Source organism: Notothenia coriiceps, unplaced genomic scaffold, assembly GCF_000735185.1.
Source record: "Notothenia coriiceps isolate Sejong01 unplaced genomic scaffold, NC01 NC01_scaffold00029967, whole genome shotgun sequence".
In the NCBI taxonomy this organism is placed as follows: Eukaryota; Metazoa; Chordata; class Actinopteri; order Perciformes; family Nototheniidae; genus Notothenia; species Notothenia coriiceps.
In genome coordinates this window covers 87989-101868 of record NW_011362668.1, presented here as the reverse complement: position 1 = coordinate 101868, position 13880 = coordinate 87989, and the positions used below count along the sequence as shown (strand labels likewise).

At 41.1% G+C, this 13880-nt stretch overlaps 2 protein-coding genes across 4 annotated transcripts; both read right to left on the bottom strand.

Annotated features, from left to right (window-relative positions):
* Nucleotides 1–649: 649 nt before the first annotated feature.
* aqp10a (aquaporin 10a) lies at nt 650–4265 on the bottom strand. Its single transcript, XM_010787043.1, has 6 exons — nt 4182–4265; nt 3305–3431; nt 2491–2628; nt 2222–2340; nt 1912–2129; nt 650–860 (listed from the first exon to the last, which is right to left on the bottom strand). Exons 1-6 carry the CDS (start codon nt 4263–4265, stop codon nt 650–652), a joined length of 897 nt encoding a protein of 298 aa, XP_010785345.1.
* Nucleotides 4266–5359: 1094 nt separating this feature from the next.
* On the bottom strand, nt 5360–13826 carry LOC104959161 (uncharacterized). Of its 3 annotated transcripts, XM_010787026.1 has the most exons (8): nt 13765–13819; nt 12579–12685; nt 7890–10584; nt 7613–7808; nt 7376–7474; nt 7037–7286; nt 6817–6933; nt 5360–6120 (listed from the first exon to the last, which is right to left on the bottom strand). In XM_010787026.1, exons 3-8 carry the CDS (start codon nt 10355–10357, stop codon nt 5957–5959), a joined length of 3294 nt encoding a protein of 1097 aa, XP_010785328.1. In that variant the 5' UTR covers nt 10358–10584; nt 12579–12685; nt 13765–13819; the 3' UTR covers nt 5360–5956. The 3 variants fall into 3 exon arrangements, with proteins under 3 accessions (XP_010785328.1, XP_010785327.1, XP_010785326.1); XM_010787025.1 differs by lacking the exon at nt 12579–12685 and having other exon boundaries at nt 13765–13826; XM_010787024.1 differs by lacking the exons at nt 12579–12685; nt 13765–13819 and adding an exon at nt 11726–11813.
* Nucleotides 13827–13880: the final 54 nt, after the last annotated feature.

Here is a 13880-nt window from a genome sequence, read left to right as displayed (position 1 = left end):
GAACTCAGAACCATCTAACTAAGCTTTTCTACAAGATCAATTCTGTACGTCTGTAAGTCTAATTACATGTGTAACTTTACATCAAAATTCAGGTGGGTTGTCCATTGTTTGGGGTTGCACCTCAGGTTTTAGGTTATCAAATGGATACACAAATGAAATACAGTATCTTGAAGGGTTTATCAGAAATATGGACATGTTTGAATTGAACCAACACATTTCAGTCTGTGAAGCAGCATCCCTTCTACCTGAGCTGTCTGAACAGTGATAGATAAAGTGACTCTCACTATGAAAAGCTGAATTTTGATTTCAATATAAATATGTTTCACTGTTGACATGTATCAGTCTGTACACTTAGATTTCTCTTCCAGTTGAAGAGAGTGCTTTATAAGACTTCACATAATCAACATTGAGTCAGCTGTACTAAGTTGCAAAGAAACATTGATATATTTGTTCATCATCATTATCTCTCTCAGCTGCCTCCACAGATTGTGTTTAAGAAACTCTTTCTTGATCATACAGTATTCAAATATCACAAGAGGTGTGTGCGTTTTAAAAGTTTCTCAACTCATGGATTTGCTTTTTCCAATTCACCACCAGATAATTGTCGTTAACTTGATGTCATGATGACATATTTTCATCACAGTAACCATTAGAGACGTGCAGCCTTTAACACCTCTCCGTTGTTCCACATTGTGCTGGGCTGCAGGACTTTATCACTGATGGTAGAGAGAGGGGTGAGGCTCTCCGGAGGGTCGGGGTCAGGCAGGTGCCAGTGGATGAAGATCAAGTACATGAATGTCCCTAAAACACCTCCTATAAGTGGGGCCACCAGGGGCACCCAGAACCAGTAGTTGTAACACCTGGAGAGCAGACAGAAAGGATTCAGATGAGAGTTTGTTATTTAAAGTGGAATTATTCAATGTTCTTATAATGACACTGAATCTGTTATGTGAAAGGGATTGGTTAATGAGCTAAAAGAGTCTTTTCCTAAAACAGAAGCAGCTTTTTTCCATAAACAAGCTCAGCTCTGCTCGGCTCCAAACAAAGTTACAGAAAGAATTACCGGCTTATTGTTGAATAGTGTCAATTATTAGAAAGCAGCTATTTTTCAATTAGTGATGGTTTGCTAAGATACCACAGATTTTTTTACACAAACCAGTCAGGTTGCCACAATATCAACTCTGATTTTATCATATCAGCTGAATGTGTATCCTTGCAATCATTTCTTAACACTTTATTCATAAGGAAAGACATTTTAAATGTTTTGATTTTTAATTAAAACATTTGTTTTTAATTATTACTGTTATCTTTTTATTATTTATTCATTTAAAATACTTACTTTATATACTTCCCGCAAATGTTAGTGTTCATTTCTATTATATTTGTATGTTATTGTATCTTTTAAACATTTTTCACTCGTGTAAATGCATGACACTGCTGCTGGAACAAATATATGTTCCCAATTTTGGGATACATAAAGTATCTATCTATCTAACTAACTATGCTGGACTTTTCTGGTATTATATGCCCCCTATTGGATAACATCAATGCATGCAGCTTTCATATAGACAAGATCAAGCAAAGGGTTTATTGAACAGCTGTGGAGCCACTATGTTTGTGTTTTCAAACAAACACCAGTCAGATGTTTTGTAATGAGCTGACACCTAATTTTCTATTGATAGTGCAGAAAACTATTGATAACCTCTGACATATGGGATTATAGTAAGAAAGACAAGGACAAAGACCTCTTAAAATGTCCTTCAAACAGTTTGAATGAATCGTGTAGCTTCATCTGTAAGGCCATAAAATTATTGATAAGAAATAGGAATTCCAGAGTCATCAGTTTGGAAAGTTGTATGTGTACAGCTGTAAAGAGATAGAGAGATAGAGGAGCTGTATACTTTTACTTACGTGAAGACCTCAGTGCCCCAGCCTGCAGTCAGTGTAAAGAGGCGTGGCCCCAGATCCCGAGCTGGATTTATTGCACCACCACAGTTGGCTGACATTGACATGGAGATCCCCAGGACGATCGCTGCCACTATCGCAGGAATCAGTTCCGGGGGGGCCGGGGTGTTTCTCTTCTCACCCAAACTCAGGATGCACAACATCAGCATGCCAGTGCCAACTACCTAATGAAAAGTGTAAAAACTGTAATGCACAGTTCAATAAAGGAACAGCTTTTAAAATAATGAACAAGGTCTACACAAATTCTCCCACTGACCTGGTCAAGGAAACTGCTGCCCAAAGAGATGTACTCTGAGGGGTATGTGGCAAATATTGATGCTGTTTCATTTGGGCCATAGACAGTCAATACTCCTCCACTAAACTCCATTATAGCATCTGAAACAGACAGAGAGTTTAATGTTAAAAACTGATTGTGCACAGAGCTTCTCCATTTGTTTGATTTATCTGGTCATGACTTAAGATCTTTATCTATCAGCCCATATACATAGCAATGATAAAGTATTTTGAAGTGCCAGAAAGACGAACCATAGTAGACCAGGTAGACGAGTCCTGATGCCACATAAGCCCCCAACAGCTGGGAGAGGAAGTAGGGCACCAGCCTTCCCCAGGGCACCTGGCCCAACACACAGAAGCTCAGAGACACTGCCGGGTTCAGGTGAGCTCCTGCAGAGAAACATAGGAGATGGATGGGATCAGACAAAGAAATGTGAAGGCAATTGAATAGTAGATTACTTGTAGTCACAAAGTGTGTCAACTGGTAGACATAAGTCAAAGCAAAGACCTTGAGACGCTGGACAAGGCCTCTTTTATATTACAGTGATAAATACAGCCTGCTCAGATCAGTGGATCACTGCTGAAATGGAATATGTTTTAGATTTGTTTTTGTGGTTTTGAAATACTGTTCCCATTCTGAGACAAATCAAGAAAACAAATGCTCTGACAATCTATCCAATCACTTCATGCTAACCCTTACCCTACCTGCTGTGCACAGTCTGCCTGTGCATTCATTCATAACTGTGAGTACTAACAATGGCCATGTTCATTCTTTACATTATTATGAATTTTCTAAGGTTTATAATGATCACTTTAGTAGTTTGGAGGGTGGCTTGAAGGGATGCGCTGTCTGTGTTTATAACTTTAGGGACTTTTGGAGACTTTTGCAAGCCATGTTAAATCTCCAGTTACTCTTTGTGGATTTCCTCAATTTACCTATCCCTAATCTTTTGGAAGTGCAAGGCAGAAAACTAAACACTGCTGCTATAGTTGACTGTGTATACATCTTGCAAATGTATATTTAGTTAGAAGATCTCATTATTTGAAAAGTATTCATTTGATTTACCTGTGATGCCCTTGGTGAGGTACATAGCCGACATCACGCCCACAGAGAAGGCCATGTTGACTGACAGGAACTGGCCTTTAGTTTCTCTGCTCGTCTTCACCTGCGCCGCAGCAGAGCAGCCGAAGAGCTTACCAGAAGATGAAGAAAAAAATCCAAAAATTAATGTTCTGTCAAAAGATATATTTTACACTTTCAAGAAACAAGAAACAATCCCTGAATGATTAAATAAAAAAACTGTAGGTAATTATCAATAGGCCAAACAAAGGTACTGCAGTTATCACAGAAACATTTGTTGTTGTTAAAATGTGGTTACTTTTATTGTATCATAAACTTCTTATCTCATAGATATTACAACAAAGAATCTGACTCGGAGAACAGAAGAAGAAACACACACATGAATTAATGTATTCATAAAACACTGATTAAACTTTATGGCCTATCACCAATTTACATTATTGATTTATACATCTATGACAGGTTGAGGTCACATTAAAGCATGTTATGGTATTGTAAAATAATAAAAGTTCAGTAGCAGCTCATGAAATATATATATGTTGTGCAATTAAGCTCAATTCATAATTTGTTTTATACATCAGAGAATATAAAATACCATAAACTGACAAAAGGATGCTGCAAATGTGCCATTAGTCATTAAAATTAAGTTTTATCAATCGTATTTTTGTTGTTGTCCTATTGCATTGTAAAGGAAAGAGAAGCTGAATAATGAGAAGGAAACATAATTTTTTGAGTTTTTATATATTTATTCATAAATTCATCTCTGTTTTTGTTTTCGTGTGCTTTTATTTAATATTTTAAAGGGGTGAGGTGGACGTAAACAATTAGACCATAAAAAAGTTCCAAAAGCTGATAGACTCACCAGCAAAACAAATGTTCCTAAGAACTCAGCCATGCACTCTCGTATCAGAGGATTCCTCACTCTCAGAACTCGGCGGTTCAACATTGTTCGAGTTAAATCCTTCTTTTCATCTCACACTGAACTCTGTCTCTGCTGTCACACACACCAGCTGTTGGGCTGCCTCTCTGTCCGGAAGCTAAAGTCAGTCCTGATGCTAAAAAAAACGAAGTTATTTCTGTCACAACTTCCACCTGAGCATCTGAAGACCTGCACTCTGTGTCCCACGTCCTCTCTGCCTTCTCTTCTTCCACAGCTGGTCAAACACTGTTTCTCATTTATTGGGCAGGCACCCTTCAGGATTGGCTGGAGCACAGAGAGTAATGCCTCAACTGTTGGAGCTCTCTTATATGAACAGGGGCCATAAACGGTCAGATTATGTGATTATAGCCATGACAAGCAATAAGCCGCAACATGCATAAAGCCAAACCTATCTACCTCCCTCAAAAAAACAGTTACTGATCTTAATGATAAATAGGCATCCATCCCTAGTTTCTTCATACATTCATAAGGTTTATGTGAAAGACAGATGCAGGTAACACCAACACACTAAAAATAAATAGGATACCACTCACCAGGCCACCGTCACAACCAGAGGTTTACAGTATGACACCCCTCGCCATGATATGCAGTGTACATGCAATACTTTGTACTCTTTACTTTATGTCTTGCTTTAGGTAGGTTCCTGGAATTGATGATCTCTGTGGAATTTAAGTCCAAAAACAATATATAAATGTACAAATAATACTATTGCTAATATTAGAATTACTGTGGTGAAGCCGTCTTTGGTGAAAGTTTGATAAGGCAATTGATTGAGAAGTCATTAAATAGCAAGATGTCACCGTAACCCTGCTGTACTGAACCCTGGACCCCTAGTGGATTATGTAAACCATCAAATTCCCTGCAGTAGTAAAGAAACGTGTTATTGCTGATCATTTTCAAAGAGCCACACGATGCGGCAGGAAATTATTTGTTGACATTTGATAAGATAAAAATAGTGTTTGATGAAGTTGTTCCTATTTACTTGTAAGAAAGCTTTATTTTATGAATTTCTTTACTGCTATTTAATTTACAAACAGACCAGTAGACTATATTTTTTATTTGGTGATTTGAGTAAAGTAAATGATCAATATCTCTCCACAACAAAAACCTTGACATGATGCATCGGGGACATATCTTATCACATCTTCTTTTCGGTATTACTAAATGATTGTGGTATGTGAACTGTATAGGGACAGACACCTTTAACCCACAGAACTTCATTGATAAGATGATATCGTCGTAACACTCTCTCCCTCTGCAGGACATACAAATACAATGCATTTCTTTAAATTAGGATTTATTAAAAAGCAATATAAACTTTAAATGCAGTTAGGTTTTATTCACAATATAAAACAATATGTATTTTCATTTAAAGTTGCCACATTTCTAGCTTAAAGATAACCAAAGTAACTTTTACAAAGGTTGGTTGACTTAATAAATGTACGAGCCATCAGTGCACTTCAATTATATACAGACATATCCCAAGCCTTGAGGTAGATGTAGATAGAGTGAGAAAAATACACACTTTTGACCTGGTCTTCAAGATTATATTTCCTATAGGGATTTGTATTAATTACTACAAATTACTGAATTGTTTTAATGGCCTCAGGAATACAAAAGGTATAGCCACTAATGGATGGGTTTCGAGCTGTCATCAGTCACTGAGCTCTACTGTGCACAAAGCACCGGAACAGTCCTCATGTTTCCAGATTTTCAAGAGGGCGTCGAAGCACCACGTCCACAGGCCCAGACGGCAGTTTTCTGATCAAAGTCCAAGCCTCCAGGCGTCTCATCCCCACCACGCTCACACCTTCAATCTTATCGACCTCATCACCAGGACACATCTTGTCAACAGGACCTCCTGAAGGGTAAAAGGGTGGCTTTAATCACATGTTTGTTTACTAAGATCTTAAAGGACAGGCAAGGGGAAAGGCAATTGCTGCAAGAGTAGTATACAGTAGTATAATATAGTTTTAATGGAGAACAGTTATTATGAAAGGGTTGCTTAGAATATATTTTATTAAGCTTGTACTGCATAAGCAAAACAGGTGTCTTTCTCTTTTCGGCCTATTTACAAGAATATCTGGATAACAAGTCAAATAAAAATAATCGTCACTTTGTTTCATGTTTTTTTTTTATTGATTTCTTAACTAATGTTATTTTTCAATAAAGTAACGTTGAGTACTTAATAAATCCAACGCTTGACACCATTTATTTAAGAAGATAAAGAGAAATCTTGTCCACATGTTGTCGTTCTGGGGCTTTTTCCTGGTTTGGGTTCTGATTATAACAAAACCTTACACGGTAACAAACATAATCTTGACATTTTTATGCTTTTCTGTGTAAACATGACTTTGTTTACCATGTTAATTGAAATGAGGTCCAAAGACGTGGTTTCTGAGTTTGGAGTGAAAGAGCTAAGTTGGCCTGCAGGGAGCACTGACCTAAACCCAACCTAACAACTTATGTTCACCTCTTTGTGGGGTGGATAGAGTTTAAATGATGGTTAAATCTCTGTATTTCTTCTTTGGAAGATAAATAATACTACAGTCCTCACCCTGGAAGATCTTCTGTACAGTGAGGGGTCTGTTTCCCAGGTTGGAGTCCGCACCTCCCTCCAGGCTGAAGCCCAGATCCCTGCTGTTCTTCTCCAGTCGCACACACAAAAGCTGACCTGCAAGTAGCAAAAGCAGAAGAACAGTCAACATTTGTTTCTAAAAACGTGTAGATACAGGACTATGATCTTTACAAAGTGTTGTTAAAGTACGCCTTCTCACCCGTGTCAGTTGACGGAGTCAGTGTTGGTCCCTGATTTTTTGTCGGGTTTCCTTTCTTTTGGACACTGCTAACCTCTCCCCTCCTCAGGACCACCACCCCCATCTCCCGAGCCTTTGCCCTCCTCAGGACCCTCAAGGCCTCCCAGTGGGCATAGCCGCTCAGTGCTGTGCCGTTGATTGACAGAACCTGGTCCCCTTCCCTTATGGAGCCTTCCTGGGCTGACACGCCCGAGTGGAACACTTTGTGGACCTGAGAACACATTGTGGTACAAATTAGGAGACTGAGGACAATGAGTTTAAATATTTTTCAGGAGAAGGTAGCAAGGGGTATTTTCTCACAGTGACAGGCTTGTTCTGGTCCACGCCTCCCGCCAGACTGAAGCCTAGTCCCACTCCCATGTCCTTATGGAGAACCACTACCTGCACATCATCATAGTCCTGCAAAAAGGGAAGGCAGAGAGAACAACAACAATGTTACAATAGGCCTGATTATTTGGCACTTGTATAAACTCCCTAGTTCATGGTAATGTTTCTTGTCTCAGAACCACAGAAAGTGACTGTTGCTAATGTTTGTACCTGTAGGGTGCTGTCCCCCACGCTCCTGACATCCTCCAGCAGCCTGTCGAGCTCCTCACTGGGCATCACGGACACACAGGAGAGCGCCGACATGTCTGAGCTCAGGGAGGCAGTCCGACGGCTTGAAGTTTGCCACTCATCGCAGTCATTCTCCGACTCATAGTCCACTCCAGCAAAGTTACACAGGTCTGAAAGACTAAAGGCAAGAAAGAAAAGGAGTTATAGGTGTGAGGTACTGACAAATTGTTGGAAGAAATATAATACAAACATTACCCACCTGACACAGAAGCTCTTGTGATCTGACTGGCTCATGCTACTAGTGACGGTCACTGAAGACTCTCCAGAGTCGGAGTCATAGTTTGAATCATCGTCCCTCTCTGTACTTTCATCATCATCTTCATAACCATCTTCATCGTCATTCCAGTCCCTCAACTTTGGGCTCAAGCCAGCCACCCAAGCCTCAAGGTCCAGCAACTGTTTCTTCCCATTTGGGTGGGCTTTGTTCTCCGGAGAGATGAGACCGGGGAGGTCGCTGTGGGACGAACTGGCCAGGGGATGAGGGAAAAGGCGGGAATGTTGTTCAGGAATTTTGGCTGACACAGCGAGGACAGAAGTGCTTTCCTTTTCCCTGCCTATAAAGGAATTGATGTTTTCCGGTTGAGTGGTAGGTGAATGAAGAGGTGAGTTATTTGGAGAGTTTGTTGGAGTCTCGTCGTCATCGCTAACTGGTGAAGTAACCAGAGAGTTTGCTTTCTGCACACCAGCAGAAGTGTTGATGGATTTGGACAGTAGCAAAGATGGGATCTGACTAGAGTCTTCAGGGCTTGAGATTTTTTGGAAATCTGTCTCATCTATGAAAAAGTTTCTACCATATCCTCCATTTAGCGGGATTTCCAATCGACTCTTGAGTCTAGAATATTTCTCGAAATCATCAGCAAAATGATTATCTGTTCCCTTTTCCTGTGTTTCATTGGAATCAGTACCTTCTCTCTCTTTCCTCCCTAGTCTTAGTCCAACCTCATCCTCTGATAAAGACCTGCTTGACCCGGGCTTCTTTCCTGCTCCTCCCACTTTCTCCTCAGCCTCATCACCTGCCTCCCTTCCCTCTTTCAATTCCTCCCTCTTGTATCTCAACCCACCTATCGCTTTTGCTGATCCACTCTTTTTTACTCCATCAAAATCACTGCTGAGTTGTGTTGGCACAGAAAAGGCTCGTCTTGGCATCACGACCTGTGCTGAAACTAAATCGTGGCCTCTCTGTGTGAGGGCCTCAAACTGATTGATCTTATTTCTCACACTGGCTGCAGAGGCAGTCAACCTTTCTGGGAATCTCTTCTTCTCAACTGTTTTTATTGTGATATCCTGTGACACAAACACATCTTCATCAATGCTGCAGCTCTTCAATAGTGTCCAGTCTTTTGCTGCATTATCTGACTTGTTTTCCTGCTCTTCTATCAAAGAAAATGAACTCTCCTCTTCTGGGAAAGTGTTTGGATATGGTGCAGTAATTCCTGCTGCAGCCCTCGCAGCTCTTACCTGAGCTGCTGCAGAGTACCTGCTTCCCGCTCTATCCAGAGACATTGTGCCCATTTCCTCTAACCCTCTACCCCATTTAGCTCCCCCCTCCTCTGAAAACCTGTTCTGGATTGGTCCTTGCCCTTGTACCCCTGACAGTCTCTCCCTGGTCCTGCTTGTTCCTGTATTAATTGAATTCTCAGAACCTTTAGTATCATTTTGTGTCCAGGTGAATGATTTCTTGCTTGGCACAATGCTGCTATTCTCTCCGGGTGGCATACGCCTGGGGAAGGTTCCCCCTGATGTCCTCTCATATGACCTCTGCTGTGGCAAAACAAGGGAGTCTGTAGTTGTTTCTCTGTGATGGGATGTCAAAGGAGTAGAGAAGTCACTTGAATCCTCCATTTGATCAAAATTAGCTGACCCATAGAGTTTTTCTATCCGCTCCATTATACTCTGACCTCCTTTGGGTCCGAATGAAGAAGCTGTCCCTCTGGCACCGGTGCTAGATCCAGAAAGGGACCTAATCCTAACGGGGAGAGAATTACCCCGACTGACCCTGTCCAAAGTCTCACTCATGAGACTCGCTGGCCTCCTCTCTTGATCACTACTTGTATCTGCAGAGATATAGGCGTGAATTGAAGATATCACCCTGTCTCCCACGCATTCAACTACAGTCCTTATTTCATTCGAGCCTTGTTTGGGTGACAACACAGATATGTCAGCCTTTCTTCCCCGATCAGGGCTCGTGTCCCCCTCTCTCCAATCCAAACTCTTACTTCTACTTTGCATGTTTTGTCTCCTCAAGTCAGTCCTGCCCCGGCTTTCAGAGGCAGGGTTACAGTTTATACCTCTGTCGGTGCCAAACTCTGTGATAGTTTGATCTGATGTGCCATTCTGGTTCAGCTTAATAGTCCTTTTATGGTCTGATGGTTCCTGCTCCTCGCCCTGCCCTCTGACAGTGCTGCGACTCCCAGTCCTGGCTTGATAAGCAGTGACTGTGCCATCCTCCTCCTGGTTTGTGCCATTTGTGCCAGAGAGAGTCCAATCTCTCTCGCCGACTTCCTCAGAACTCTCCTTCTCCTGTTCTTGAAAACTCCTTGTTTTCCTGACACCTGGCCTGCGAGTGAGACGGTAAGACGGAGAGCTGGCTGAGCGGACAGTGAAGCATGCTCCTGTCTGCTGCTTGTCATAGTCACTCACTTGTGTAGGCAGCATGGACAAGTCCATTGTCTGAGAGTAAACAAAGTTAATAACCTGCTGTCAAGTGCCAAATCCCAAAAAGAGAGTGGAAGAGTGAACTTGATATTCAAGCAAATCCGAGAAACTGTCTGATGATTGTCTGTTTTGTGGTTGAGAAGAGAGCTCCACTGGGCTTCTCTCATTGATCTCTTGTCGTTCTGTCCCTTGGATTCTTTGGCTCCCACAACATGACTTCAGAGAACAGCTCCCATTGCCTGCAAAGCATAACAAAGGTACACATTTCTATGCTGAGATTGCATTGGGATGAAATGTTGTGATATGTAGATTGTGGCTCGTTGAAATGGCCAAACAGAAGCACAAAGTGTTTGATGATAGGGAACACAACACGTAACAGAGAAGAATAAAGAGGACAGTGAATGCAGAAGATATGAAAATGTTAAGAACAACAAATAGGAACAAAAGAAAGAGCATGACGGCCAGAGAACTAAATTATTGTAAACTAACGCCTGTAAGTTATGTGATTTGGCAACACGTCTCTTCCCTGCTGACATACCCCTCACACTGTCTCAATGAGCCCATTCACAGACCAGTGGGACTCTGACTCACATAATGCACTCTGTTGTACACACACATATCATAACGGCTGTTTACACAAGCAACATACTCATGACTACCTGTCAGCGTCAGCAAAACCTGAATTAAAAACTGGAATAACTCACCAAACTGCAATCCTCCCAGTAAAAACAATGTATTAAAATAAAACAATCAGTCTCTGTGCAGCGCGTATCGGCCTCAGAGCCACAGGAGGACAACGACTGACTGAAACTTTGTAACAGTGTTCAGGGGAAACGATCAGATAAGATGGACAAAGATGAGGACAAAGTCACTTTGATTTACATTCAACCTGCTTGGGGATATATTGTATTACTGATGGACAATTGCACTTGTTCAAATTACAGGCATTGTTTGATAACCACCGAAACCATCTTTGATCATTAATCAAGGCAGAATTAAGAGCGATCTATCTTGACGTTGAACACAAGTAGTGTAAGCTGTTGATTTACTGTACAAATACAACAGGACTAGCAAGCAGATAAGCAATGGCTGTATCATTTTATGAAGCTGTTTAGGTGTCAGCCTGTTACTGTGGGAGATAGTCTCCGTGGTGCTTTCCAATGAAGGTGAGTGTGAGTGTCGGTTTACAGAAACACCTGTTCTGTTAGGTCAAAGCCTCCCATCTGGGTAACCAGGCAACACTGCTCAGTTTACTTTAAACCCCGATTGAAGAGCGAGGAAACAAAAATGCATCAAGACCTATACATACATAAGACATTCACTCACTCACATAATCAAGAATTAGCACAAATAGATCCCACATAAACACATGTGCCTTACCTTCTCTAGGAATGAGTTCTTGTCCTACACCGCTGTGTGAAACAGATTCATAATAAAGGCAACGCTCTGCAATGACATCAGCTCAACTCCTCTCTCTCTCTCTCTCTGTGTTGTACTCTCTGTCAGCTTTGCATGATGAAGTGTGTACAGTGACGCAAACCTGCCACACTGGTTTATCCTCTCATCCTCTCTCTCTCTGTCTCTCTTTCTCTCTCCTCCCCCTCCCATTGTTGTTTTCTCCCTCTTTTCCTCTTCTCACAGGGTAGCATTCCTGACAGCAGTTCAATGTGTCACCCACTGAAATGTTTAACAGGGGGTTGCACACACACACACACACACACACACACACACACACACACACACACACACACACACACACACACACACACACACACACACACACCCTGACAATTCAAACCTTAAGCACCCTCACACATTAGCATTTCATAGCCCAAGGGAGAGAAGATGCAGTCCAGATTAATGTGTGAAACAGACAAAAATGACATTTTCCAACACAGTCTTATTACATAACCCCACCTCAGGGCCAATCTTAGTTCAGTCATCTGGGCTGAGCAGGTATCAAGATACATAATAACAGAGCACCTATAATTGGGACCAGAGACAACAAAGGGCCCAGAAATACCAGCAGGGATTAATATTGTTAAAAGTACACCTCTCGTGTGACATGTGCTAAACAAAACAACAGGCTACAGGAGAAAAGTGTCTGAGATAAAGAAGAAGCAGGACAAGAAGAAGATTTCGTGAAATGTGGGAAGGCGTATGAACAGTCACATGTACAAAAAGCAAAAGGACAGCGATAAATACAATCAAAATATTCAATTCTAGTACCTACAGTTATGTTTGTTGTGTAGACGCTCTTGTTGTACTGATTATTTTTTGCATGCACCTGCAATTGTCTTCCGTTGAAAGAGAGGAAACTGTGGTCAGCATGCTGCAACGCTACATAAGAAACGTCTTAAAGTGAGTGCCTGTCAAAAGCCGAAATAGACTGAGTGGAGACATTGATCCTATAGGCCAGGTCTTAGAATCCAATAAGTGATAAGCCAGAGGGGTGGTAGGTCGCATGGTCTCCTCAGAACAGAGATTAGTCTGTGAGGAAGGGTAAATAGCTCCAGTTCAAATCCCAAACGCCACCCTTGTCCCTGACAGAAGAATGGCACTTATTGTCTAACAGGATGGATGCAAATCGCTGTTCTGCTCACACAGACAAACTGGTTCAATAGATTCATTCTTTAGGGTGTAGGCATCAGAGGGCCATGTGAGAAATGGGCAATTTATGGTATTTAATCAATGGGTCACAGTGGATATAAATAGTCTGCATGCTTTTAGTGTGAAGCAATCCATCGATAAAATACAATTCACTCAGAACTTTGTTTCTTTTTGGATTGGAACTGTCACATGAGTAGGAAAGTTGGCAGCTCAGCCCATTTTGTAGGAGCCTTGGGGATTTATTTTAACTGTTACTTTTAGTGTTCATTATTATCTGATTAAATGTACTAATGCAATCCTTTTTTTATCCTGTTCTTTCTGTATATTTTCTTATTTGTTATACATTTAATTGCTTGGTTTTATCGTGAAGTATTGGCAACTGTTTCAGTATGCCTGTTTTTATTTATCATCTTGTTTTCTTTACTTTATTGCAGAGCACTTTGAACAACATTCCCTGAATAACACAAGAACAAAAACAAGAACAAAAGCAATTGGGAATTGTGTTATGTGGATATTACAGAAATATCCTTATATCTTGTTCTTCTGTTATTGGAGTTTGGATCATTTGCCTAAGTAGCCTAATCAGATCTTTTACGTGAAAATAGTAATACAAATATATTCTGTACAGTATTTCATTTTTACATTCTTTTTTTAGCCCATCTTATTCTGTTGCCATAACTACACTAGCTACTGTGCATTTGGCAATAGAACCATTGAATCTTTCCAACACGTAAATACACTCTTTTACAAGTAAAGGCAGTAACGTAGGCAAGCACTTAGAAACTTAGAGACCTAAAAATTGCACTCACTTGAAGAACATCGTAGTTTTTCTTCCCTCCAGTGTTGTTGTTTGTTTGCAGGTCGTCAGCAGCAGATGGCAGGAGAGGCCGTGGAAACGTCTGCTCTGACGTCAGTCCTGCCCGCC

Bases quoted from the DNA above. Each gene is read 5' to 3' on its own strand.
- aqp10a (XM_010787043.1), bottom strand. From the start codon at position 4,265: ATGTTGAACCGCCGAGTTCTGAGAGTGAGGAATCCTCTGATACGAGAG. The intron at 3,432-4,181 runs GTGAGTCTATCA...TCTTCTGGTAAG, and splicing joins TAGGAACATTTGTTTTGCTG to CTCTTCGGCTGCTCTGCTGC. The intron at 2,629-3,304 runs GTAAATCAAATG...GTTTCTCTGCAG, and splicing joins CCTCACCAAGGGCATCACAG to GAGCTCACCTGAACCCGGCA.
- LOC104959161 (XM_010787025.1), bottom strand. From the start codon at position 10,357: ATGGACTTGTCCATGCTGCCTACACAAGTGAGTGACTATGACAAGCAG. The intron at 7,475-7,612 runs GTACAAACATTA...CCCTTTTTGCAG, and splicing joins TGGGGGACAGCACCCTACAG to GACTATGATGATGTGCAGGT. The intron at 6,121-6,816 runs GTGAGGACTGTA...TTTACCCTTCAG, and splicing joins TGTACAGAAGATCTTCCAGG to GAGGTCCTGTTGACAAGATG.